Source organism: Musca autumnalis, unplaced genomic scaffold (genome assembly GCF_047663935.1).
Source record: "Musca autumnalis isolate F117 unplaced genomic scaffold, ASM4766393v1 scaffold_3, whole genome shotgun sequence".
NCBI lineage: Eukaryota > Metazoa > Arthropoda > Insecta > Diptera > Muscidae > Musca > Musca autumnalis.
The window spans coordinates 68,341,832-68,369,256 of NW_027411866.1; the positions used below are offsets into that span (position 1 = coordinate 68,341,832).

The 27,425-nt window shown below is 36.0% G+C and overlaps 1 protein-coding gene across 6 annotated transcripts in view; it reads left to right on the forward strand.

The window, feature by feature from the left end:
• unc-119 (unc-119 lipid binding chaperone) overlaps nt 1–27,425 on the forward strand; it is a 156,476-nt gene that overhangs the window by 14,162 nt on the left and 114,889 nt on the right. The window contains exons 3-4 of one of the 6 annotated variants that reach the window (XR_012412072.1): nt 14,034–14,419; nt 16,005–16,996. The exons of 2 other annotated variants lie outside the window; for them this stretch is intronic. Coding sequence is in view for 2 of the 4 variants with exons in the window: in XM_073979475.1 (XP_073835576.1) it covers nt 15,732–15,817 (86 nt within the window). In the remaining 2 variants the exon portion in view is untranslated. Of the gene's footprint in view, nt 1–14,033; nt 14,420–15,731; nt 16,997–27,425 lie in introns of those variants that run through there. 3 more of the 6 variants (XR_012412073.1, XM_073979475.1, XM_073979474.1) reach the window with 3 other exon arrangements.

Consider the following 27,425-nt stretch of genomic DNA (forward strand, 5'->3'; position numbering starts at 1 on the left):
ATTCACCTTACAGGGGTCCAGCACCAATGACAATTGCATAGTTACGATTTTCTTGAAGCCACGCTTGATTGTTTTCGGGACAGATGGTTCTTCAGATTCTACGATCAAAACAAGACCTAGACCTCATTGAAAATGTATTGAAATATGAAAACATTGACACACAAATTTCAGAAAAAGGAAATAACAACAAAATTAATAATCTGTGGTATCTTAGTCCTGAACTTGCTGACCTGACATTGTTTGATCCAACGGTGCAAAACGCCGTAAAGAGCCAGAAGGCGACAAAAATCTTAACAAAGCAAAGATTAAAATTTCTTCAGAAATATTCGATCCAAACTTCCAAAAGAGCAACTGCCGAAAATCCTAGAAAAAGGTATGGCATAATTCTTGTTGTTCAAGAGATTAAACATTAACTCCGAATTTCCAGGAGGCGCAAATGATGGTAAACAACTTAAAAGTTGCGAACTACATAGCAGAGCGTTCTTCAAGTAGTCAGCTGTACCCAGATAGCTCCAAAACCACAAGATGTCTGACTCTCGAATAAATTTAATTTAGAACAACATGTAAAAAACATTTGTTTTCATTCCAAAAATTGATAAAAATGAAGAAAATGTTTTTTTAATAGTCTCCATTTTTGCACAAAGGCGTACCTAGTCACGTGTTTCGGGACATTGGCTTTATTATCTCGAATTCTGTAATACCTATTTAGAATTAGAATTATTATATATACTTATATTTTGTTGTTCAGCAAAAAATGTTAAGAACAGAATGGCCGTTAATTTAATGCTTAATATGGACAAAAAGCTTTAATCATTCCAGAGAAATAGGTCGCCGAAATCGCTAAATAGCCAAAAATCGAGATTTTCATAATGTAGAGGCCCCAGTGGCACATGTTAACATATTCCAATTGTGCTCAAACTTTGACAGTCTGACCAAACTAAAAACTTTATGCGGTTGCCGCCTTAAAAAATCCGACATCGATTTGTTCCCTTTGAACAATAACCAGCCCAACGCTACAAATTATAACAAAGAAAATATTAAATTTTACATAGAACGTTTGATATTTTATCAAATTTTATATTTTTGCATAGTTTAATAATAAAAAAATTGTATTACAATACCATACTCTTATACCCAACACCACACTGTCGTAAGAGGTCTCGATAACACAATAATCTGCTAAAAATCAACGTTAAACGGCCAACTATCTTAATTTAGAACATTTTGAAGATTTTTGACGATTTTTCTAACATTAATTGACAATTTTACGACTTTTATGACGATTTTCGGCCAAAAACTGTTTGCATATTTTGCATATTTTTTGCATATTTTGCATATTTTTTTTTGCATATTTTGCATATTTTTTTTGCATATTTTGCATATTTTTTGCACATTTTGCATATTTTTTGGCATATTTTTTTGCATATTTTTTGCATGTTTTTGATATGACCCCAAATATTGAAAAATTGACCCTTAAAACGCCTAGATCCAAAATTTGAGTCCAATCGGATGAGAAATAAAAAACATGCAAAAATCCGATGTCTATTTATAAAGATACGAAAATTCTGATTGCACCAAAATTCGTTTTGAAGAAAACTGAATGCAATGACAGGCTCATATTTTTTATTTTTTTTTTGCATATTTGCATATTTTGCATATGCACAAAATATGCAAAAAATATGCAAAAAATATGCAAAAAATATGCAAAATATGCAAAAAAATATGCAAAATATGCAAGTAATTTTTTTGACGAAAATCATCAAGTTAAGTTTGAAAGTCATCAAAAAGTGTTCTATATTAAGTTTATTGCCCTTAAACGTCGATTTCTTAGCAGATTATCATGTTATTATTATTCCGCCACAGCAATAAATATGGACTAAAAGACTTAGAAAATTTCCAGCCTTCCCAGCCTTCTTATTACAACATAAGTTGCTTTCTAATACAAATTTGTTCAAAAACTCAATCAGAAATGTCAAAATGTACAGTTTGGTCACACAATTAGCACACCCCACTACCAACATTTATTTTGCCTAAAAAGACCTTCAAAAGTAGATGTATTTAATGAAGTATTTGTACTAATATATTCTCAGTAGTATGCTTAAAGAATAAGACGCAATATAGAAACTAAAAAATAACTGTCAATTTGAATAACCTCCAAAAATGTAAAAAATGTCCTACATTCACTGGACACGTAATTAGCACACCTTAAAAGAATCACTAATATTGTGAATAGTTTCAATATTTTTGTCCACATTCAGTTTTAAATCCCTTTCGTTTGGGAATAAGTTCCAATCTGCTAGTTATACTCTCCACCAGTCTCCGAAATTTCAGTCTCAGAAGGGAATTATATGGGGTACACTTTGGGTCCGAAGGACTGATGGAAATTTCAGTTTTTTAGTCTTTTTTATCGAATTTTTCACATGTAAACAAATTCATTGAGGCAAGTAGTTCATAGAAACATCAAATAAAACATCATATTCTTGTTCATCTTTGTAAATTTGCGAATAGTGTGATGTACCCACCAGCAGTGTGCATCCGTAAAGTCCGTTTGCCACAAAAATTTTCATTAAAAACTGTAATATGATGTTTTGAGCTATTGATTTTATAAATACTTATCCATCTGGACTGAATTTTACCGATATGTCGTGATGTATGCCACGATAAACCTATGTTCATCTCTATGGGACCTACGCAAATTTTAATAATTTTCTAAACATAAGGCAAATGGGAGATAGTCTAGTGATACCGCAAGATAATATGTTTCCCGGAGCTTAAAACGATTAAAATTAAATTCAATAATCCAGAAAACATTTATTTTGAATAGTATATGCCTACTTTCATGGATTTTAACCAATTTCAGTACCTCAAAATCCTTTGTTGTTAGAAATGGGTTATACCTTTAAACATAGTCATGTGCTACGTGTTTACCTAGTGCTTTGTTGACAGTTTGGTAGTAATAGGTCTTTGGTGTTATTCAGACGTGTAATTTTGAATAACAAATGGTGTTATAAGTTGATCCTCCTTCACACAAGGGTAGATTTTATTGATCTTCTTTCTATAAACCCGTCCCAAATCGAAAATTTTCTTGAATGAATCATCGACCTTAAACACTTTTTGAAAAGTTTTTGCTTTATATTTAAATTTCGGTAATCGGCTAACAATTCAAATAATTTCAGATCCAATTGTACATTTGTTTTTAAAGTTTTGGCGACTTTCTGGCGTTTAAGAGTACATTACGAAAAATGGTCCACTATTGGGATATATTTTAAGATTCCGGGGTGATAAATTATTTTTTCTTTCAAAAAATGATTTGTTCAATACGTTTCGAATATGAATTAAATTTAATATAAATAAATTTTTGTATATTAATTGAATTAAATTAAAAAATCTTAGGGTGTGCTAATTATATGTCCCCTTAATAATTTGGGCGTCTTCACAAAACTTTTATTTTCAAAAAACCACTGATAATACTATTCACTTATATCATTAAATCTGTTAAATACACTATAGAAAAGGATTTTGTTTACGAAAATACTTCAATTTGCCCTATCAAAACTCTTAGCTGACTGAAATCATTTTGCCCCAAAGGGGTGTGCTAATTCTGTGACCAACACTGTATGTATCCAAATATGTTGATAGGTTCTGCTCGGCCAAAATTGTCAGACAGAATAACAAATGAGCTAGAAATTAAGATTAAGAAAATATTGAATATTACATAAAATCTTTCATATTTTATTATCATGAATATTTTCCTCTGAATTTTCCACACAGAAATTCTTTTAAAATCAATATTTGTTAAAAGTTGAAAAGTACTAGATTCGCTTCATTATGGCGTATTCTAGTCGAATCGACAAAAATATTCCCGTTTTGAGCATAAATACGGAAATAAAAAATTGTGAAATTGGGGAAAGGAAACAAATTCTGCACGGAATTTTTATTCATGATTGCACTGATAACTATATTTTAATACCCTAAGGGTATTATGCATTAGTGAATGAATTTTCAACATGCAAAATGAATCGAAATAGACCTACAGTTCCTTTTGATGATCTGCGTGAATTCGCACTGATCCATCTCGCCACGTATTTTTGAAAACAAAGCACAGGTCACATTTATAGACCACTGCACATAAAAATTGGGGATTTTTTGGCCCTGGGGCGATCCCTATTTTGGTAAGAATCGATTCAGACTTGGATATTGCTCCCATATATACAGTACATTCGCGATAATCCCTACACCACAGGTTTTGGCGGTGTCCGAATTATCATTGTTCGGATTAACGAATTGTAAGGAAAATAAATTATTTTATATGATTAAATCACTCGTGGAAGTTAAATAATAATACTTTTTTAAATTGTAATTGCTAAAAACGAACACTTAAATGAAAAAGCTCTACGTGTAAAAAATATTGAGATTTTTCTACTCGACAATCCGGAAAAAGAAAAAGCCAAGCAGATTGTGAAAGTAGTGCTAGAAATATGGCTCTTTTAAAGTTTACATCAGGATGTAAGCAAACCTAGAGATAGATGTGGAATTTCATCGTTTTGTAAATTAATATTCCTTAAAATCTTTGCCTTTTAGGTGTATAGTGCATTTGGCAACTTTAATGACAATATTGCGCGAATATTTTTCTTACTATATTTATTTATATCCTATACAAAAAGACTAATGTGTCATGAAAGGTTTGTCCTTGTACTCGATAATTTTTACTAAATGTTGCTGAAACAACTTTTTTTACCAACTTCTCCATTAAACAACTGTCAAAATTCGAAGCATTGGTAATAATTAGTACATATTATCAAATACACGGACAGGTATAAATCAAACAATTGTGTATACAAAAGGGTTATGACTTTTCGACTGTTTTATCAAAATTGTTTTCCAGTAGCAGGAATGAATGAACTATATTTTTTTAGCATTCCAAATACTTTTCTAGCAGAAATATGTGAGTGGTTTTGCCATATTAAAGACAATTCCAAGGTTTTTGATTTATTTTACCGCTACCATTCTATTGTGTGGTTTTTCTAAGTGATGTCATTGGACGTTCTTCATTTTTCTTATTATTCATCGTGGATGGGTATAACAATAATGCATTACTTTTCGCCGAGGAGTGAAGATTTTCCAATTCTGCATTAAGCGGTTGTATGCGTACAATATAGGTCGATATTATAAAATTATGTATTTTTAGTACATTAAACTAAAACCATTTCATCAATATTATTCAAGTTAGAGCATTTTTCCACAGAAGCTTTTTGACCATAAAGAACAAAAATTGCCAATTTATGTCTGTATATACTGAATAAAGGACTAAACACTATAAAAGATATTAAAATCTAATATGTGGATATTCAAAACGTATACTTTTAATTATAGTTATATTCCAGAACCTGGAATCGTAAATGGTACTTTAGTACTTTTTCCCATTTTGCGCTAAAAAACGAACCCTTTTTACAAAAACTAGAAAAAATTGCGCTTATATCTAAACAAAAATAGTGATGACTAACTCTAGCTCCTGTTTCTTAATTCTTTTTATTCCTATTTATCTATTTATTCTATTATTTCTATTCTATCTCTCTTATCTATCTTTATCTCTCCCCACTTTTCTAAAGGATGATCACAATGGACCGTAAGGTCTCCGAGTGGCGCAGTCACTTTTAGTGGCTGCACATCCTCTAACCTAACCTAACCTAACTCTAGCTCCTTTGTTTTTCTGCTAGACAATTTTGGCCGATTAGAAACTATCACCATATTTGGACACGTTGATTTTGACATTTCTGATTGAGTTTTGAAATTTTTCCATTATCTATCTACATTTACAGTGAGTCAATTAAGTATTTTGCCTCTTTAGAAAATTGAAAATTTTTCAATAAAATCGTTTGAAACCATCAAATTAGTGGTCAAAAAGTCGAATATTTATGTGTAGTATGTTTGTGGGCAGTTTAGTATCCAATATCTGCAAGAAACGCAGCGAAAGGCTTAATGGTCTTCTAGATATTGACCAAAATTTATAACAACATGAAATATTTTACCTCAAAAAAGTATTTTGCCTTTTACATATTTTTTGAGAAAAAGACATTTTTGTTACACTCTAAAGATTTTTATTGTAACCGTTGGAGATTATGACATAATGCAACTGTTTCGGCACCAGTTCTACCACCTTGCGACATGTTTACGCGGTTATTTTCTCCAATTTTCCCACATTAATTTCTTTGACAATATGTTTTATTAATTTTGGTCATTACCGACATTAATCTCTAAGAAAATCAGTGAAAAATGATTCGCCGCTAACTTCAAATCCTAACAAAAGCGAAAAAAATAAATAAAAAGCTAAGCTGGGAATGTAAGTCGGCTATGGATGAAGTGATATATATCGTGATGTTTGCATGCAAATGGTGATGATGTGAAGTAGAAGTGTGATGTGATGTTTGTTATGGATGAGGCTATATGATGTTACGTGTCTGTAGATGATGATGATGTACCGATGATGGGAATATGGTGATTTGTGCATACGGTGATGATGGTGTGCAAGAGACATGAGCTGTGATGTATATTCTGGGTATAGGTGATTTGTGCATACGGTGATTATGGTGTGCAAGAGACATGGCTGTGATGTATGTTCTGAATGGTGCTTTTTGCCTGCAGATGGTGATACAGGGCTGTTGATGATGATGATGAAGTGTGCTGTGTGGGAGGAGATGGTGTATTAGGTTGGAAAGACGGGAAAGGAGGGAAGTGGAGAGTGATGAGACGAGAGAGAGAAATAAGAGGATTGATTATAAAAAAGTATATATAAGACTACTCAAAGCCTATGTTGATCTGCCCCAGAGCCAATTTAGGCTCTTGCAGTAAGCTAACAGGACTGTAGGGTCAATGGAGGAGAAGAGAGAGATTCAATCACATGCGCGCCAAAAAGTCTATGTCTTTTGACCATCAGTCTAGGACACCTACACAGAAGGTGCTCGATTGTCTCCGTCTCCTCCTCATCCTCGCATAACCTACAATACTCAATGTTGTTATCATACCATTTACAAGTCATAGATCTTATTCGGCAATGGCCAGTTATAACCCCTGTAACGATTCTGATTTCTGACATGCAGAGTGAGAGAAGGGACGTAGTTCTACGCCCTGAGATTGCCGGCCAGATTGACTTAGATACCTTACATTCAGGTATGTCATGCCAAATTCTTACGGTTTTCTCTGCTTAGAACTGCCTGAGTTTGCCGAGGAAGTAGCAGAGCGGTGGCTTTACGCAGTCCTCCACCCTTAGGTCCGAGGATTGGGAGCCACGCCTCGGCTCGCCAATTCATCAGCTATCTCATTACCCTCAACATCACAGCGTCCTGGTACCCAACAAAAATTGACGTCCAAATTGCTTGTTTTGAGAAAAGACCTACAGTTTTGAACAATCATAGATTTGATGGTGTAGGATCCAAGCGCCTTCAAGGCAGCTTGGCTGTCCACGTAAATCGTCGCTGTTATAGTTGCGTTGTGCGTCATTTCCTCTAGTAGCTCTAAGGCTTTTAAACAGCCTGAAAGACACTGCAGTCGTCGCTAAGTTTATATGAGCGGCTAATATTCAACTCTTCACAGTACACACCAGCTCCCGTGCCATCTTCCATTTTTCACGATCGGGCAGTGCACAGTTGTCGCAATCACAAAATTTTTGGCCAAAATTATTTTTTTGAAGTTTCATATTTTTATAATTTTTTTGCGCGGAATAATAAAAACACTTCAAACCATCCGAAAATAATTGGTTTTTCTAAATACCATTAATAGCCGCTCGTTGGTGTAATGCTAAAGTTGAAAAATTTTTGTATAAAAAATAGAACAGACTGTGTGCTGTAAAATATATACTTTTTGGTGTGCTGTGTGGTCGAATGGGTATACGAAATTCAGACCAAAGTTATTATGAATCTGGAAGCTGATAATAAGTGCTTTCATAATATATGTATAAAGAAAGAACGAAGAAAGTTGTAATATCTGGGTAGGGAGATAAAAGTTTGTGTGTATATTGAAAATTATTTTTTACAAATATTTTTGAAATCTTCTTAAACTTTAGAAAAAATGTAAAAATATCGTCTCCTCCAAAAAATTGTTGGAAGCTGGCAGGGGTATGTACTATCATATTCAGATGAAATATTTTGCCTTATTTTGCCTTTTTTAGAAAAAATGTATTTTTCTACTTTAAGTTGAGTGAAATTTTTTATAAATTGATGTTTTTATTGTATATAGTATTGAACTGAAAATGTGGGATAAAGACAAAGTTTCATCCGATTTTTTCTTAAAATTGATATTTAAGGTTTTAATAGTATAAAAAACATTTCTGCAACATTTTTTGAAAATTGGCCCACACTGTGACATAGCCGTACCGTCCGATTTAAGATATTTTAAAGATTTTAGCGATATTATTTAACCGCCTTCATATAATTCTTGTATGTTTAACATGTCAATTTCCCCTTGATTTGGAAAAATTTGAAAAATACTGTTTCGAAACAGCTAAATATATTCAGGGCCATTATCCTTGGGTAGCGATGACACCAACAGTGCACAAGGTCTTGATTCATTCTAAGCAAATAATGCAGAATGTTGTGTTGCCAGTTGGATGTTTTGGAGAGGATGCTGCTGAATGCAGAAACAAAATATATAAAAATGACAGATTATTACACGCTAGAAACAGTAGTCGTGTCAATAATCTCACAGACGTATTTAATAGAGCATTGGATACATCTGATCCACTTATATCATCTATACGCCTAAACGCCCGCTTACAAGAAAGAAAGCGGTTAAACCTGCCATCTGAAGTAATCGAATTGTTAGTTTGTGAACTAAACGATGAATTACGGCCCGCGAATGATACTGATTGTGATGAAACCACAGATGAAGAATTCGAAGAAGAATATGGCGATGAAAATATAGTTCTGGAAAACGAAATATCTACATATATTCAATAATTAATTAATTTAAAACTTAATAGAGTTCTTTTATTTTCTTTACTTAATAGTATAAAACAACCTTCTTAAGCCTGTTTTAAGTCATACTTTAATAAAAAGAGTAAATTTTGAATTATGTTTACCGCATTTTATTTTGTTTTACAACTCATGTTTGTACTAAAACATCACATTTTGTACCCTAACATTTTGTATGCCTTTGCATATCTAAAAACCTAATAAATAGTACTATATTGTACCTTATGATTGCAGAAACGCGTTTTAACGGATTTGCAATAAATATTAATATTATTATAATAAATATTAATCTATTTATAAACGAAAAGTATACATTATGTTGTATTAAATAATTTTGGCCAAAAAAATTTGAATTGGGACAACTGTGCAGTGGTCTGTCAGGGATAAACACATTCACTTTGTGAAAGTCCAGGAATGGTAAAATATAGTCAGTATCACCCACTCTGTCACATAGTCCAATCTGGCTGTCTATCCGTTTCAGAATACTAGCATGTCCAAGCTCTGACCAACGCCACTGATTTATCTCCTTAAGCCTCAAGGCACTCCTGAATGCTTGGTACTGTGTCATGGAGTTCTTGCAAGAATAAAGTGCAATTAGACCCCTCTTAGTGCGCTCCTCCGTGTTCTTTTTCCATTTTAGCCGATGGTCGAGGATCACCCCCAGGTATTTCGCCTCAGTAGAGAGGGTCAGTTGCACCGCATCTAGCGTGGGTGGTGTGAATTCATTTATTTTCCTCTTCTTGGTGAATAGCACCAACTCTGTCTTTGCCGGGTTAACACCAAGACCATTGTTGTATGCCCAGCGTGAGAGTTTGACCAAAGCGCCGTGCATAAGTTCAGACAGCGTAGATAAAAATTTCCCACTTATTAGGATTACTACATCGTCTGCATATACAACTACCCGAGTTCCTAGTCTTTCAAATTCCTTAAGTATCCCGTTAACCACCAGAAGCCAAAGTAGGGGAGATAGAACTCCCACTGTGGGGTGCCTCTGGTGACCGACTTCCTAACGGAACTCTTCCCAATACTTGAATTTATAAGCCTACTTTCCAGCATGCTATCAATCCAATTAGTAAGGATAGAGGGGACACCAAGTGACTCTAGAGCAGAATGAATGGATTCGAGTTTCACATTATTAAAGGCACCTTCGATATCTAGGAAGGCAGCTAGGGTGGAACTCGAACCATCCAAATTCTTTTCTATACAACTCACAACGTTATGCAGCGCTGTTTCTGTCGATTTCCCTTTGGTATAAGCATGTTGTGAACTGCTTATGATGTCATTCATGTATGATCTAATTTCCAAGTCTAGTAACCTTTACAAAGTTTTTAGAAGAAAGAAGAAAGGCTTATCGGCCTAAAGTCCTTAGGTAACGTATGACTAGGCTTCCCTGCTTTGGGAATGTAGGTCACAGTTACCTCTTTCCATAGTGCCGGTATGTGCGAAAGTAGAATGCAGGCCCTTCGCAGTATGGTAACCAAACTAGTCGGTGCATTCTGAAGCATCGCTGGAATTATACCATCAGGTCCAGGAGACTTGTAGGGCTGAAAAGTACTAATCGCCCATGAAACTCTGTGATCACTTATTAGCTCGTCAACAAGGACCGAATCCTCCAAGGTGTAAGTCCTGCTCAAAGCCACCCTATGCGGGCCTGGATTGGCATCCTCACACCCTGGGAAATGGGTCTCTGCTAACAGGTCAAGAGTCTCCGAAGCGGAGTTAGTCCAGGTACCGTCGTTCCGCATAATGCTCCCAATGGGATTGGGGTCCTTTGAGATCACCTTCCGGAACCTCGCTGCTCTTCTTGGATTGCGATGAGGCGATTTCCTTTTACTACTATAGCAGACTCGAAAGTGTATCGCTCTATGGTCCGAAAAGGAACACTCCTTCGATACTCTCCAGTCTGCTATAGAAGTATCCTCCATATTTGTAAGTGAGATATCAATGACTTCCTCCCTTACCCTATTCTGGAAGGTGGCAGTATTTCCCCTATTACATACTCGCAAATTATTAACTAAAAAAAAGTCGAATACGGACTCACCTCGCATATTGGTGTCACTGCTTCCCCAGTGGAAGTGATGAGCATTTGCATCACAGCCCATCTCCAGTTTACAACTGCCCATGGTCTCCTCCACCAGTTTGCGCACCAATCTGTTCGGCGAGTCAGGTGTCTCTTACGGCATGTAGACCGAGGCTAGCACTAAGGCCCTTCCGGTATCCTCATCTAGCTTTACTACAGTCGTATCGCCATCGCTGTAATTGTAGAGTTGAATAGGATTAAGACTTTTCTTGGCTACAATACAGGCTCTTACCTTATCCTCACTGGATGCAAAGAAAACAGAGTAGCGACCATCGTTTAGTCCAGGGTTCCTGGACTAAAGCGATGTCTATTTCGGTTTATGTGAGGGAAAGCAGGAGTTCGGCAGCCGCAGCCTTGCAATGATGCAAATTAATTTGCACCACGCGAAGGATATGCAGCCGAACATCCTTACTGCAACTGCGGAATCCGGAACCGAAGTCCTCCAGATACGAAGTACAGCACTCCCTCAAAGTTCCTAATATAACTCGCACTCTCGTTGTCCATCGTGAATTTCATCACGGTTCCTCCACCATTCATGAAGGACTTCACCAGCCTCCAGCTGTCCGCCAGAAGACCTCTGTTCTGCTTCCTGATCATTTTTAGAACATCCGCCAAGTCTGATTCCGGACCGCGGCTAGCCTGCAGCCGTCCCATAGTGCACCGGAGTCCTCAATCGTTTGGATGAGGAATTTCTTAGATTCCTCATCCTGACAATTTAGGACCTTGATGCCCATATGGACGACTGCCCTGCCAAAGCCGGTATTCCTGGCATCTACCTCGTCTGAGGTAATAACCTTCCTCAGTAGACGTTCCACCAGGAGCCAGTGGTCATGCGGGGCGATCATCTTAGCGTGTCTTGTTGCATCCCGCGTCCTCTCACCTGAAGGTTGTGGGGGTTTCAAACCTTGGCCGACTTGGGTGGTCATCCCTGGTTGAGCCCTTTGAACCGTCTGGTGAGCGGCCACTTCAGCAAAAGAGGCCGAGTGATTGTTCGTCCGATTTTCCGCTGTCCTCTTAGCAATCGAATGTGGGTCCTCAGAAGATCTAACCCTCTTGACGCATTCCTGCGCAGATGTCTTCGATTTACCACCCTGCTTTGAGGTCGATGGACCATCGGACGTGCCAGTCACTATCCTCCCAGCTGTACCAACGCCTTTTCTCACAGCATCAGAAAAAAAGACTTACCAGCGGTAGGCGATCCTACAGTGGTCTGTGAGTCAGTCCTCTGTACAATCGGAGCTCCTGGTAACTCTCCGCTCTTCTTTGCCCCTGCAGAGCAGTCGCCGACGAACCAGCCGAAGTAGGACACACCCTGTGCGGTTGGTTGGTTTGCGCCTGTCCCTCTTTCCGCGCCAACTTCGAATTGGGTTTTGACCGATCCGTCTTAGGGGCCGAGGGTATCGGATCTCCACACATATTAGTGGAGGACTCAATCAGAGCAAGCCCTTCGATAGAACAGTGATAGTGGTAGCAAAATTCAGACACTCAGGCAGGCCAGGGGGTCTTCATGATCTAGAAAGAGACGTCCAACGTTACAAGAGATAAACCCTAGATCAACAGGCCTATCAAACAGTTTTAAGGAGCATTCAAATGAATGCAGTCGCAGATGCAATAAAAAACTATCGTGTGAATGCGGTCGTCGGAGAACATTCACCATCTATCGCAACTGAAGACCGTCAGCTGTCAGGACAAAGCAGAGTAGTTTTGGCTCAATACGCTCGGGATGGTGCAGACGTCTTAATTCTTATAGGGCAAGTCTCGATGACACCGTGAAAAACATCTGTCCTGTATGCGGCACAGGCCCGCACGATTCACTGCACATTTTCAACTGCTCTGCCAAACCTACTCAGTCAACTCCAGTAGATCTGTGGTTACATCCCATCGAAAAAGGTACATTCCTAGAACTGGAGATACATCCGTAACCAGATTGAGCAGAAAAATTAACATATAAAATACTGTTACAACAACAAACTGCAATTATGGATGTAAACTTTTTGATGATAATCAAATTAAAGCTATTTCGTAAATCCCTTTGAATTAAAAAAAATTTCATACCTTGCGGTTGGTGAAAATGATATGTCAAACCATTGGTGTAAATGACATGTCAAAGCATTGGCGAAAATGACTTGTCAAAGCATTGGTGAAAATGATATGTCAAAGCATTGGTGTAAATGACATGCTTTGGATCCAAAAATGAATAGCATCTTTTGGGGTCCACGGTCATATAAAATTCATCGATGAAGATGCTAAAAATATGACATGCCAGATCACTTCCCAGTAAAATCTTCAATGCAAAATCATGGGTGCAAGTGATCTGGCATGTCATCTTTTTGACATTTTCACTCATGAATTTTATATGAGCGTGACCCCCAAAAGATGACGTTCTTTTTTGGATCCTAAACATGTCATTTTCACCCATTCTTTGACATGTCATTTTAACCAATGCTTTGACATGTCATTTTCACCAACCCCTTGGCATGACCTTTTCATGTCTTGTTTGGAAAATAGAAATGCTCTATTGAAATATGGACAAACAAAACTCTTTAGTAATTCAAATGAATTCACGAAATAACAACGACAATTAATTAATCAGCAAAAAGTTTACATCCAAAATTGCAATGTAATCACCACCGCTGCAACGCAAAAGATTACTTCCTCCGTTCTCCGCAACTGATATTCTTTCATCTTACAAAAGGTTTTTCTATTATCTTCTCATCACCAGTTCAAATATCGACATGGACTCCCAAATGTACTCCTTTAAGTATTTTTATTTCGTAAATTACTTTTATTTTATAATTTTCTTATTTTATAACAACATTTTGGAAATTTATACTCTTTTGTTTAGTGACGGAAATATGTAGGGATCTACAACCCGGCTTTCTTTAGGGATCTCTAAGAACAAAATGTAACGAACGGGGAGGAGAGACTTTTTTGGAAAATACCATTTATGCTTAATTAATTTATTTTTAATTGTTTCTTTCCCAAAGTCGTTTCTTTATTTTCAGATTCTTGTTCCTTTTCGTTTCGGACTTTTTTTCAAATCCCAAGAAGCGAGAACAGACAAGGGAACTTTTAAAATAGCAATGTGTGCAGTCCGATTCTATTTTGAGCTCGATGATTGGGACTTCATTTTTATTGCAGCCATTTCGAGCTTCATACAATACCAACTGTTTAGAAGTTTTAGTTGTCTGATATGCAGGAAATGTAAGACAACATCACGACTACAGTTCTAACAACTTTGGTCTGTTCCAGAACCTGCAAGAATCTACTAATTTTTACTACGATAACCATTTTTCCTTTATGTCATCGGAAAAAATAGTAGAAATTAGTAGATTTTTGCAGTACTGGAACATACTAAAATGAAAATAAACAGGTGTGTAAATAAAAACACAAACATAATATCTATTGGAACCATGGAATGGGTACAAATGCTGATGAAAAGATGGGATCTTTCACGACTTCCTTTGCATTGGTTCAAATGCTGGGCCGTTGTTGCTTTTGTTTTGCACTCCTCCTTCTCAAGGATCAGTCAATATTGTTGTTGTTATCCCATCCAACTACAAAGTACAAAAACAACTTGTTGAAAGCTCTCTATACGTAACAAAGAACAATTACAAAATATTGAAATGACGATTTTTCACGAAGGCCAAAATTGAATGAAATAAAACGGGATAACTATATGTTAACCCAAATTTAATGATGGAATTGAATGAATTTAATTTTTTAATGTTCTTAGCCATTTTAGCCAGATTGGTGCTATTTTGGTATATATCTGGATTACAGGTATTGTACAACAAAAGATGCTGACAGGTTGGGTGCTGATGAGACACTGATTTTTATTTTCAATATTTTCACTTAGCAGCTAATCTACAAATTATTTTGTTATCTAGACTATAAATTCTTATCTCCAAACTCCTCATTGACCAAACCAAACAATCCGTTGACCAATGAAGAATATTTTTCGCAATGTGTGTCATAAAACTGTCATAAATGTAGCAACTCGTAAGTGCAACAAGCAAAGCACCTTAAACACTATTGATAAGAGCTACCACTGCGTGTGGGAAAATAAACGCTTATCTTCTAAGTGCCCTGAACATAATTTACCACTTATGAATAGTGCTCATAAAAATATTTATTGATTTAGGCTGCTGGAGACTCGAGTGGAAAATTTATTCTTTATTATCAGAATTTCCAGCGCCTCGACACAAAAAGTAAAAAGTATGTATGTACAAAAGTATTTTGTACAGGTATATATCTGGAGCTTTTTGCCTCATATTCATAACATATCAGTTGAAAATTTTCGTTTAGGATTTTTAATGGACGGAAATTGTCTATCTCGTTGTGAAAATGCCAGTTAGCCAGTCAGTTTCGAATGACAATTTTTCCGATTTCCAACAACCATAATGTACGTGGATGACCGACAAACATGTCACACTGTCAAAAGGCGATATTAAAGCAAAGCTGTCATTCAAAACAGGCAGTGTATTTACATCTGGTAAAGCCTTTTTGTCGGTATTTAAGTGAGATTAAGTTAGATTTACTGCTGTGAGTTGTATATCCTATGTAGTGAGTCTCATTGCAATAACTATCAGCGAAAAATTCGCATTAAACGATAACAAAATCTAGTTTTAGACTATGTTGACGATTATCCAATTTTTTTTTGACAATTTTATATTTGATTTCAGACGAAAAGCTGTCGGCAACGCTGGGTACAAATCATACTATATTGTTCGGTGTAACAGCCGGAGTGTTTAACAACTCTAATCACTAAAGGTTTTGTCTATAAAATCCATTGAATTGCCCAATAATTGCTCAATTTCAATTTTGGCTACCACCAAAAAACCTTTCTTTTCAAACAAACTTCAAATCTATTGGATTTACTACTTCCCAGCAAAATGTTCGATGCCAAAGATGCTATTCAAGGATGGGTGCAAGTGAAATGCAATGTCATTTTTTAGCATCTTCACTTCACTTTTACAAGAGCATAACCCCCAAAAGATTCAATTATTTTCGGATCCTAAGCATGTCATCTTCACTAACCCGGTGGAATGGTACCTTCACCAACTCTTTGGCATGGCATCTTTAACAACCCTTTGGCATGGCATCTTTAACAACCCTTTGGCATGGCATCATTATCAACCCTTTGACATGGCATCCTAATCAATTCTCTGGAATAGCATTTTCACTAACCCTTTGGCATGTCATTTTTACCAACCCCGTGGCATGTCACCTTAATGAACCCTTTAGCATGTAATTTTCACGAACCCTTTGGCATGACATTTTCACCTATTGTTTCGGAAATGGAAAATGCTGTATTGAAACACAAAGCGGCCCATACACTATCAAATTTTAATGTCAATATTTGTAGTAGTGTGTAATTTTTTCAAAATATGAGAATGTGTATGTGTATTTTACGGATTAAGAAAAATAAAAATAATTTTGATTTTCAAAATGAAGCCCAGTCAATCGGATGAATATGGTTCATTTTCAAAATTGTGGTTGCGAAGAAATAAAAAATGTAAGTTCATTCATTTTTAGAGGAAAATTTGAAGATTTCGGTTGCAGACTGAAGGCAGATTGAATGCTTTGCTACACACTTATCAAGCGCACACATACAGAAGGAGTTCATCGGATAGAGAAGCCAATTTAATAGCGTATGGGCCGATTAATTTTCATGACAAACAAAACTTTTTATTAATTTTTTGTACTTTATTTATGAAATGTATTATTGGTGTCAACCCAACTGGGTTGTCGATAAACGTGTTGTCGATCAGTGTTTTTTAAACTTGTGTACTCTATTAAATCTTAAAGGCACAATTCGCAAAAAAAAACTATTTTAAAATGATAAGTTCAGTGGAATTATTTTGTTGTATACGATACGTATTGAATAATTGTCAATCCACTATCGATGTAATCATATGTTTAATAAATAGTCATTCAGTTGTAATCATAGATGGTCAAAATTACTCTTAAATAGTTTTAAGGGAAAAATAAAACAGCGTTTCTGTTAGAATTGTTTTACATTTTTAAAACAACAGACGACATCTAAACAATTACAAAAAACGATTTTATTAAAAATAAAATAACAAAACAACCCGTAAATGTTTATTTATGTTGTAACAACGAAAAAGAGAAACAAACCACAGTAGCGCTGGCGTACGAGAAAGCCCATATATGGTTGTAATGAACTCTCCGAAGACAACAATTGTTTGATTTATAGCACACGGAAGATACAGCAATTATGGCGACGAGCGAACCAAAACCGGGTAGCAGCTTTCAAATAGAGCCATTTGATGAAAAGGCTACATCCTGGAATCGCTGGGTGAAAAGATTCGAGACGGCGATGCTGATTTTTCAGACGGCCATGAAGGCCAGGTATCTGCTGCATTTTATGGGCAATGCGGCTTATGATAAGCTATGTGACAAGGCGTTACCCAAGCTACCAGAGGATTTGGAGTATGATAAAATTTGTGAATTGTTGGAAGCACATTATAATCCTAAACCAAATGAGGTTTTTTTAACTTCAATTTTCATTCGCGTAAGCAACACTCAACATAATCAGCTGCAGAATATTTAGTGGCTTTGAGACAGCAGGCAATTGGTTGTGGATTTGGCACATACCAGGATAAAGCACTGAGGAATCAATTTGTTTATGGAATTGGTAACAAGAAAATTCAAAGTCGGTTACTAGAAAAGGACAATTTGTCATTGGATGACGCAATAAATTTGGCGAACGTTCATACATGTTCGCTGAAAAGGGTTTTGCAGAAATGAACAAGCAAGAACAAACAAGCAATGAATATCAACAAGAAGCGGTAGGTATGGTGAATATGAAAAAGACAAGAGAGAGAGAAAAGAAAACATGAGAGGCTGGCCAATGAACAAGAACAAAGCAAAACACATTATACATAACAGATGTGGCAGCGGTGAACATAATTCAAACGAATGTCGTCACATAAATACGGTGTGCAACTTTTGTAAAAAGACTGGCTATAACACGGGTGTGTTTTAGGGTACGAGGAACAATGAAACAAATATAAGACGGCGAAGGCAGTTATCCAAATTTATTCTCGAAGACAGTGGGCATAATTAAGGACTTTCAAGCTCGTTTGAATATTAGACCCAATGCTGTTCCACGATGTATGAAGGCGCGACGAGTGCCGTTTCCATTATTGCAAAGAGTAGAGGAGGAACTCCTTAATCAGGTAAAAGATGGATTATTGATAAAAGTGGAACGTAGTGAGTGGGCCACACCAATAGTGGTAGTCAGGAAGAGAGATGATAAGCTACGAATTTGTGGAGACTACAAAATAACGATCAACCCTGTGCTAGTAGTGGACAAACACCCACTGCCTACAGTCGACGAATTGTTCAGTGCAATGGCGGGTGTCCAAAAATATTCGAAGATAGATTTATCCAAAGCATATCTTAAATTAGAAGTAGGTCCGGATGACCAAAAATTGTTAACCTTGAGCACACACAAAGCGTTATTTCAACCAACAAGACTGATGTTTGGAGTGGCTAACGCCCCTTCACAATGGCGTTAAGGTGTTTCTAGATGACATTAAAATAACAGCCAACAATGACAAAATACACCTGGAACATTTGGAAGAGGTACTAAAGAGATTGGACAGGTACAATATGCGTGTAAACCTCAGTAAGTCCGAATTTCTACGAGAGAGTATTGAGTATTGTGGCTACGTAATTGATCGACAAGAAATTCGTAAGATGCCAGCAAAAATAAAGAGGTGGTGCTCACACATTATGATCCAATGAGGAAATTAACGTTAACGGTGGATGTAAGTCCCACGGGTGCGTGCTGTGTTAAGCCATGAATTCAGCGATGGAACTGAGAGGCCTATACAATTTGCATCCCAAACGTTAAATGAAACACAGAGGCGGTATAGTCAAGTGGACAAGGAGGCGTATGCGGTAATATTTGGTGTTAAAAAGTTTTTTCAATATATACAGTTTGTCAAGTAATTGTTTTCGAACCAAGGAAAATAAAATTTTTCTGTATAAATTTATGAAAAATGACTCATAATTATGATCAAAATGTCGGGTTTTTTGCAAAAATTAGTTAGTCGACTTATTTAAGACAAGATAGGGTGTATAAATAAAAAATTAACCCACGTAGTGGCAAAAAAAAAAAAAAGAAACGAAATCCAATAACTACATGTAATGCAAGTTGTCAAATAATCATGACTTTTTATGGATTTTATTCTTAACAGGGATTAACTATTAACAAGTATGAATTTATTATTTTTAGTAAGTAATTTTTTTATTGAGACTTTTTTCATTTCCATTACATAGTGTACTATTTACTTATCGAGTACTAAAATTAGACGCAGAACTATAAACGTTTTGTTCTGCTACACAATGTTTTTTGTAAACGCTACATCCTAACTTGATGAAATGTAAAAAAACAAAACTGTAAACAAATTGAAAAGGAGTACTTTAAAGACTTGCTCCCGGTCTTTTTGAATAGCATTCAGAGTATAAATCTGTCAACAAAAATTAAAACTAGGCAACACTTAAAATCTAAATATTAAATTAAGTAACAGAAGTGTTAAACGATTACAAATTCAGGTTTGAATAATGATATAAAATTAATATGGTATTGCAAAAGATACGAAAGTACTTGTGTACAAATAGAACATGACTTATTGTCATAGTTGGACTCTGAATAATATGGCTATCCAACGTAAATATAGGACAAGTTATTTAACCCAGATATGCCCAGCGTCCTATATATAGGACACACAAAATTCTTGCCAATTTGATATGTTATGTTTATCAAAGTACCGTTTATTTTGGTGATATACTCAGTACACATCTGTAGCTCTTGGGATATTATGTCATTCCATTATTTTGAGCTACTATTTTTGAGTTTTGAGGTCTAGTTCATCGAAGTTGTCACAGATCGCTTAGTTTTTACAATGATTTGCGTTATGACCGATTAATTATTGGGTAATTTTATAACGAAAACATACACGATGTGGAGCCTACTACGAAAAAACGTTAACTAGATGCCGAAAAGGTGTCTTTGGACTATATGTCAAATGTTTTGTGTCCCATAACTCCCAGTTATATGATAAAACCCTGTGTCCAAAAGTGGCCTCAAAAACCACTTTTTCCAAAAAATGTTTAAAAAACATATAAACATACTGTTATTATTTCACATTTGCTTCTAAAATAATATAAAAATACTTTTAAAATGATCACGATGAAGCAATGGGCATATCTGGGTTAAATTAACTAGACATATCAGGTACATAATTTTAAATGATTAAATATTTTTAAATGTTAAATTCCATTATTATTATAAAATCGTGTGTGTTTGAAAACCTCAATAAGTTTGATTTAGAAATAATATATATCTATGCATATATAAATATTTATCCACGATGTGCTCCTGGGAGAGTCTTCTTGTAGAATTCAGGTAATGAGTACATGTCAGAATCGTTTTCTAAATTCTCGTTTATAATTCCTATTGGGGAGAGGTAGGATGATCCTGACCAATTTATAGTTTCCTCAGCGTAGTAAATTTCACCCAGCATAAAATTTTCATGTGTTGCAAGGTTTTGTACAAACCGTTTTTTAAGGTTAAGGGCATATCTGATGAATGGCACGATATTAGCGCTGGAGTATATGTGCCTGTTCGAAAAGCGCTTTTCAGGATTTCGGAAGTTTTTCCCTATACATTTTCTTAGGAGGGATCTTTCGAACTTTTCTATTTCCTTGGCAACAGTTGGCGATACCGTAAACCATATCGGAAAACCATATCCGATGATAGGACGAATTGCCACTTTATATAAGAGCAATTTTGTTCTTTCCGGGAGATGCTTGTTACTCAAAATTGGCGATAGTCGACCAGCGGTCATTTTAGCTTTTTTAAGTGACGTTCTAGCGTGATCGTTAAACTTGAACAGCTTGTTAATGTGAACACCTAGGTATTTTAGATTGTTCTTGAATGGAATTTGCACACCTTCCAAGGCGAGGTTAAGAATTTTGGATTCCGGGACCACACTCCTATGGCACTTCCCAGATGCATTCCTAATACAGATCGCCATCGATTTTGAGGCATTTATTGTGATTCCCCATGTTTTGTAGTACGTGTTGATTTTATCCAAGTGCAAAGCTGCGGAATTTAAAGCCTGAATTGGGGAATAATTGTGGCTATAAATTAGGCAATCATCTGCGTACAATATTGCACTAGAGTTATCGGAAACATGGGGAAATCATACAGGAACAGGTTAAAAAGAAATGGTGACAAAATACTGCCCTGGGGGACACCACTGCCAATAGCTCCAAAATTCGACATGGTATTGTTGATTGATATTGCAAATTTTCTATTAGTCAAATAGTTCAGCAGAATTTTTGTTAGGAAGGGATCCACATTCAGTTCAATCAGCTTGTAAATTATACCTTTATGGTACGCTATGTAGTTTTGATAAGGCATGATTTGTGGAATGGCCAGCCTGAAAACCGAATTGAAAGGAGGGAATTGGTTGGATCGTGAACTCATTTTCCAATTTTTCTCTTATGATGCGCTCAAAAATCTTTCCTATATTGGGCAATAAAGAAATTGGTCGATACTCTTCTGGTGTTATACTGTTAGCTTTTTTCTTCACTGGAATAATTTTTGCAACTTTCCAGGAATTAGGAAAGTATCCATTATTTAGACAATTGTTGAAGATTATAGTCATGAACTTTATAGCTGCCTCGGGAAATTTTTTTATCACGTAGTTCGATATACCATCAATACCACTCGGTTTTTTCCTATTAATTCTCATTATTTCATTTTAATCTCAGGAACGTCGGTGAAGTGAAACTTATCCGGGTTGTTTAGAGAGTTGAAATCTTCACTGAAAGAGTAAATATGTTCTGTAGTCGGCCCTAAGTACTCCGCTATGCGATTTTCGATGTTTGGTAAAGGTCTTTCTGGAACATTTTCGCGAAAGGTCTCCTCATAATGATCGTGAAATGTTTTAGCGATCTCAGGTGCAGTAGTGTAAGTCATATTTCCTTTTTGGATCTTTTGGCAAAAGGAAGATTTGTTTTTTCCAATCACTCGATAAATCTCTTGGAATGCATTTGGACTTGGCTTTATATTTTTCAACTTATTGTTGAAGATGTTGGCCTCCTCTTTGTCTATTAATGAACAATATTAGGCATCGAATATCCGTACTAGGAGGTTTACCATATGGACCAAGGGTGTACCAGGTAATGTTACATGTAAACAGGGTGCTATAGGTCTTAAACAGGAAATATATGAAAACTAAGACTTTTTGTTAGTTTGTATAGTTCACTAGGATCGATTGCCATCAACTAAAATAAATATTGTCTCCAGCATAATTAGATCAGGAGGGTTGCCAGACCAACTAAAAGGGTACCAGATTATATAAACACCACCACCACTTGTGTCGCAAAACGGGGTACTGAAGTTTGTTGTTTCACTTAAAATTAATTAAGATATAATGACATTTCACGAAACAATCGGAAATATCGCAGTAGGAGACAAATATTGCTTAGAAATGTATGGGATACAAATTTCGACAATTTTCAGAAATTTCGACAACTACGATCTATTGGACATATTTCGCGTATTTTGAGTACTACTGTAGCATATCTTTAAGGGGATAATAATGCTGACGGAAAAATCAGAGTTCGAAAATAAACAGTACACTAACATAGTGTACCGCTCCGAGAACAGTATCACTAAAATATTTTTAGCGTTAGTGTTCCGGAACACAAACACTAAAAAATATTTTAGTGATACTGTTCCGGAGCACAACGATAAACGTAGTGTACCACATTTTGGTACACTAAAAACGTTGGGTACCGCAGTCGGAACACTAAAAATCGTAGTGCTCCGCAGTCGGAGCACTAAAAATCGTAGTGCTCCGCAGTCGGAACACTAAAAATCGTAGTGCTCCGCAGTCGGAACACTAAAAATCGTAGTGTTCCGCAGTCGGAGCACTAAAAAATCGTTGTGTACCACATGTCGGAACACTAAAAAATAACGTAATGAGTTTATTATGATTTGCGAGGAAAATTAAATATTTATAATTTTTGAGATAAGCACAAATTAAGACATAAAAACTCAGACACACCTCTTAAACCCATGTGTGTATACATATTAATGAATAACGTTGGGAACTTAAGTAGAAAATATAAAAAACATTGATTCGGCTGTTGTACAATGGCGCACTACAAATTGTAGAGTCCTGACTGTGGATACATGAGTTTATTATGATTTGTGAGGAAAATTAAATATTTTATAATTTTTTTAATAAATACAAATTAAAAAATGAAATTTAATAGAACACGTGAAAAACGCCTGATTTGATTTTTGGTCAATGGATCAATAAAAATCGTAGTGTTCGGCTGCGGAGCACTAAAAATCGTAGTGTTCAGACTGCCGGATCACTAAAAATCGTAGTGTTCCGACTGCCGGATCACTAAAAATTTTAGTGTTCCGACTGGCGGAGCTCTAAAATTCGACTGCCGGATCATTAAAAATTTTAGTGTTCCGACTGCCGGATCTCTAAAAATCGAAGCAATGGAACAATAAAAATCGTAGTGTTCCGACTGCCGGATCACTAAAAATCGTAGTGTTCCGACTGCCGGAACTCTAAAAATCGACTGCCGGATCACTAAAAATTTTAGTGTTCCGACTGCCGGATCTCTAAAAATCGAAACAATGGAGCAATAAAAATCGTAGTGTTCAGCTGCGGAACACTAAAAATCGTAGTGTTCCGACTGCCGGATCACTAAAAATCGACTGCCGGATCACTAAAAATTTTAGTGTTCCGACTGCCGGATCTCGAAAAATCGAAGCAATGGAACAATAAAAATCTTAGTGTTCAGCTGCGGAGCACTAAAAATCGTAGTGTTCCGACTGCCGGATCACTAAAAATCGTAGTGTTCCGACTGCCGGATCACTAAAAATCGTAGTGTTCCGACTGCCGGAAATCTAAAAATCGACTTCCGGAAATCTAGAAATCGACTGCCGGATCACTAAAAATTTTTGTGTTCCGACTGCCGGGTCTCTAAAAATCGAAACGCTGTTAATTATAATTTCTGAGGAAAATTAAATATTTTATAGGTTTTATAGGTTGTGGGACGGGTGCCACCGTGGTGCAATGGTATGCACGAGCGCCTTGCACGCAGAAGGTCGGGGAACGATTCCCCGGCCAGGCAACATCAAACATTTTTCAACGGTGGCAAAATACCCCTCAGTAATGTTGGCGACATTTCCTGAGTAATTCAGCCTTGAAAAACTTCTCCACAAGTGGTGTCTTAAGACACGCCGTTCGGACTCGGCGATAAACAGTAGGTCCCATATCATAGAGCTAAATATGAATCGGGGTGCACTCATTGATATGAGAGAAGTCTCCCTTGTCCCGTATGGGATGTTGTAGAACAATGTTTTTTTTTAGGTTGTGGGACGAGTAAACATTAAAAATAAAAATTAATAAATAAAATGCACGTGTTTTAAATTAGTTACAAACGTTAAGAGCTTTAGTAGAAAATTAGAAAAAAAATCATCATCATTAATTGATGAATATTGTTTCTTGTACAAATGACAACAGGTACAATTTCCCCAAAATAATAAGTGTGTGGTTGTTTTTATCCCGAAATCATAAAGATGACTTTAAATGTACAATCCTACTTGCGGAAAATCAGCACATTCTCATTGAGTGATATTGTTTGTTGTACAAATATCAACAGGTACAATTTCCCCAAAATAATAAGTGTCTTCAAACGTACAAGTCTACTTGGGAAAATCCACATACTTTCTTCAACTGCTTTCAATGAGGAATTTTGTTTTTGATATAAAAAGTTACAGGTACAATTTCCGCAAACATTGTGTTGTTATCAATATTTTCCGTTCCTTATTTATTTTGTTCACTTAAAAAGATTAAGTAATTCATGATGGTCAGGTAGACAAATTTTATACGAATATGTACATCTTTATGACACTAAGTATTGCTATTCTGATACGTATATACAGAGCGTCTAAATCTGCAACCACAGTAACGTGTAATATTTTAGATTATATGTAACAAAAAATGTAATAAATAGTGTTTTATAAAAATTTGTACCGCATACATCTTGTTATATTTTCCACTAACGTTCTCAAATTTTGTAACTAATTTTAAGTACATGGATATAACATGCTCATCTTAATTTGTATTTATTAATTTTTACTTGACCCAAAAGCCATCGAATATTTAATTTTCCTCATAAATCATAATAAACAGATGATTACCTACTCGTAAACGTCGAACAGTAAAATTTTTACTGCTCCATTGTCCAAAAACCAGTCAGATGTTTTTCACATTTCCTACTAATTTTTATTTCTTAATTTATAATTTTTATTTCTTAATAATAATAAACTCATGTGTAGTACATTACCTTATTGTATTGCACGTGGTACACTACGATTTTTAGTGATCCGGCAGTAGGAACACTCCGATTTTTAGTGCTCCACAACCGAACACCACGATTTTTATTGTTCCATTGTTTCGATTTTTAGATATCCGGCAGTCGGAACACTACAATTTTTAGTGATCCCGCAGTCGGAACACTACGATTTTTAGTGCTCCACAGTCGAATACTACGATTTTGTGCTCCATTGTCCAAAAATCAAATCAGATATTTTACACATTTACTTCTAATTTTTATTTATTAATATGTATTTATTTATCCTAAAAACATAACATATTTAATTTCCCTCATAAATCATAATAAACAGACGATTACCTTAAGTTACTTTTTAGCGTTTCGGCTCGTGGTACGCTACGATTTTTATACCCTCCACCATAGGATGGGGGTATATTAAGTTTGTCACTACGTTTGTAACTACTCGAAATAATCATTGTAGACCCCACAAAGTATATATATTCTTGATCAGCGTGCAATTCTACATCGATATAGCCATGTCCGTCCGTCTGTCCGTCTGTCCGTCTGTGGAAATCACTCTAGCGTCCGAACGGATTGACGTAGGTTGATGAAATTTTGGGAAAATATGTTATTTTTACGTAGGACTTTTGGTATTGAAAGCGGGCTATGTAGGTCCACGCTTTCGTATAGCCCCCATACAAAATGACGCGTGACGCGTCGTCGTTTTAAGGAATTTTTAAGATATTTGGCCCATTTTACCACCGAATTGGTTGTAATTTGGTACTTTGTGTCTCCAGAGGCCAAAAAATATTCCTACCAAAGTTGGGTTATATAGGTCCACGTTTTGGTATAGCCCCCATATAAGGCCCCATATAAAGTACGCGTCATTTTAATATATTTTGAATGTATTAGACCCATTTGACCACAGAATTGGTTGTAATTTGGTATTTTGTGTCTTCAGAGGCCAGAAAACATTCCTACCAAAGTTGGGTTATATAGGTCCACGTTTTGGTATAGCCCCCACATAATGCCCCTTATAAAGTACGCGTCATTTGAATATATTTTGAATGTATTAGACCCATTTGACCAAAGAATCGGTTGTAACTTTGTATTTTGTGTTTCCAGAGGCTAAGAAACATTTCTACCATAAAATGTTTATATAGGTCCACGTGTTGATATAGCCCCCATAATACAATATCTCCCGATTTTCGATATTTTGAAAGTTTTAGCCTCATTATCACACCGAGATGGCTGAAATTTAAAATTTAGGGGTCGATTATGGATAGCAACCCAACTCCAGTTGCGTTGCCCACAGCAAATTTAGTAATAGAATTTTCTATTTCCGCGTTAAAATTAATACTTTTTTACAATTAAATCAATAGCTGAAGGTTCAAAACACTGATATTGATTGAATTTGACAAAAATTTGAGCATTTTTGCTCATTTTAATTGCATGATTTTCTCTTCTGGCAACGCGACTACAGTTGAGTTGCTATCCATAATCGACCCCTTAGTCTTCTTTAGGCGTATAAAACTTTCCCCCAGAAATTGTTAGGTACAGGTCCACGCCATCATATAGCCCCCATAGAACGGTACCTTCCGCATTTCGGTATTTTGAAGGTTGTGGCCACATTAATCCACCGAAATGGCTGAAATTTGTGGTGGAGGGTATAAAAAGTTCGGCACGACCGAACTTAAAGCTTTTCTTACTTGTTAGTGTTCCGACAGTCGGAACACTACGATGTTAAATGTTCTGCAGTCGCACACTACGATTTTTAGTGATCCATTGTCCAAAAACCAAATCAAACATACATGGATGTAACATTTTATCTTATTATTAATCAAATTTAACCAAATAGTTCATTTTCCTAAGAAAACATAATTCCTTTGTTATTTGTTAGTGTTCCAACCCGTGGTGCACTGCGATTTTTAGTGATCCGGCAGGCGGAACACTAAAATTTTTAGTGT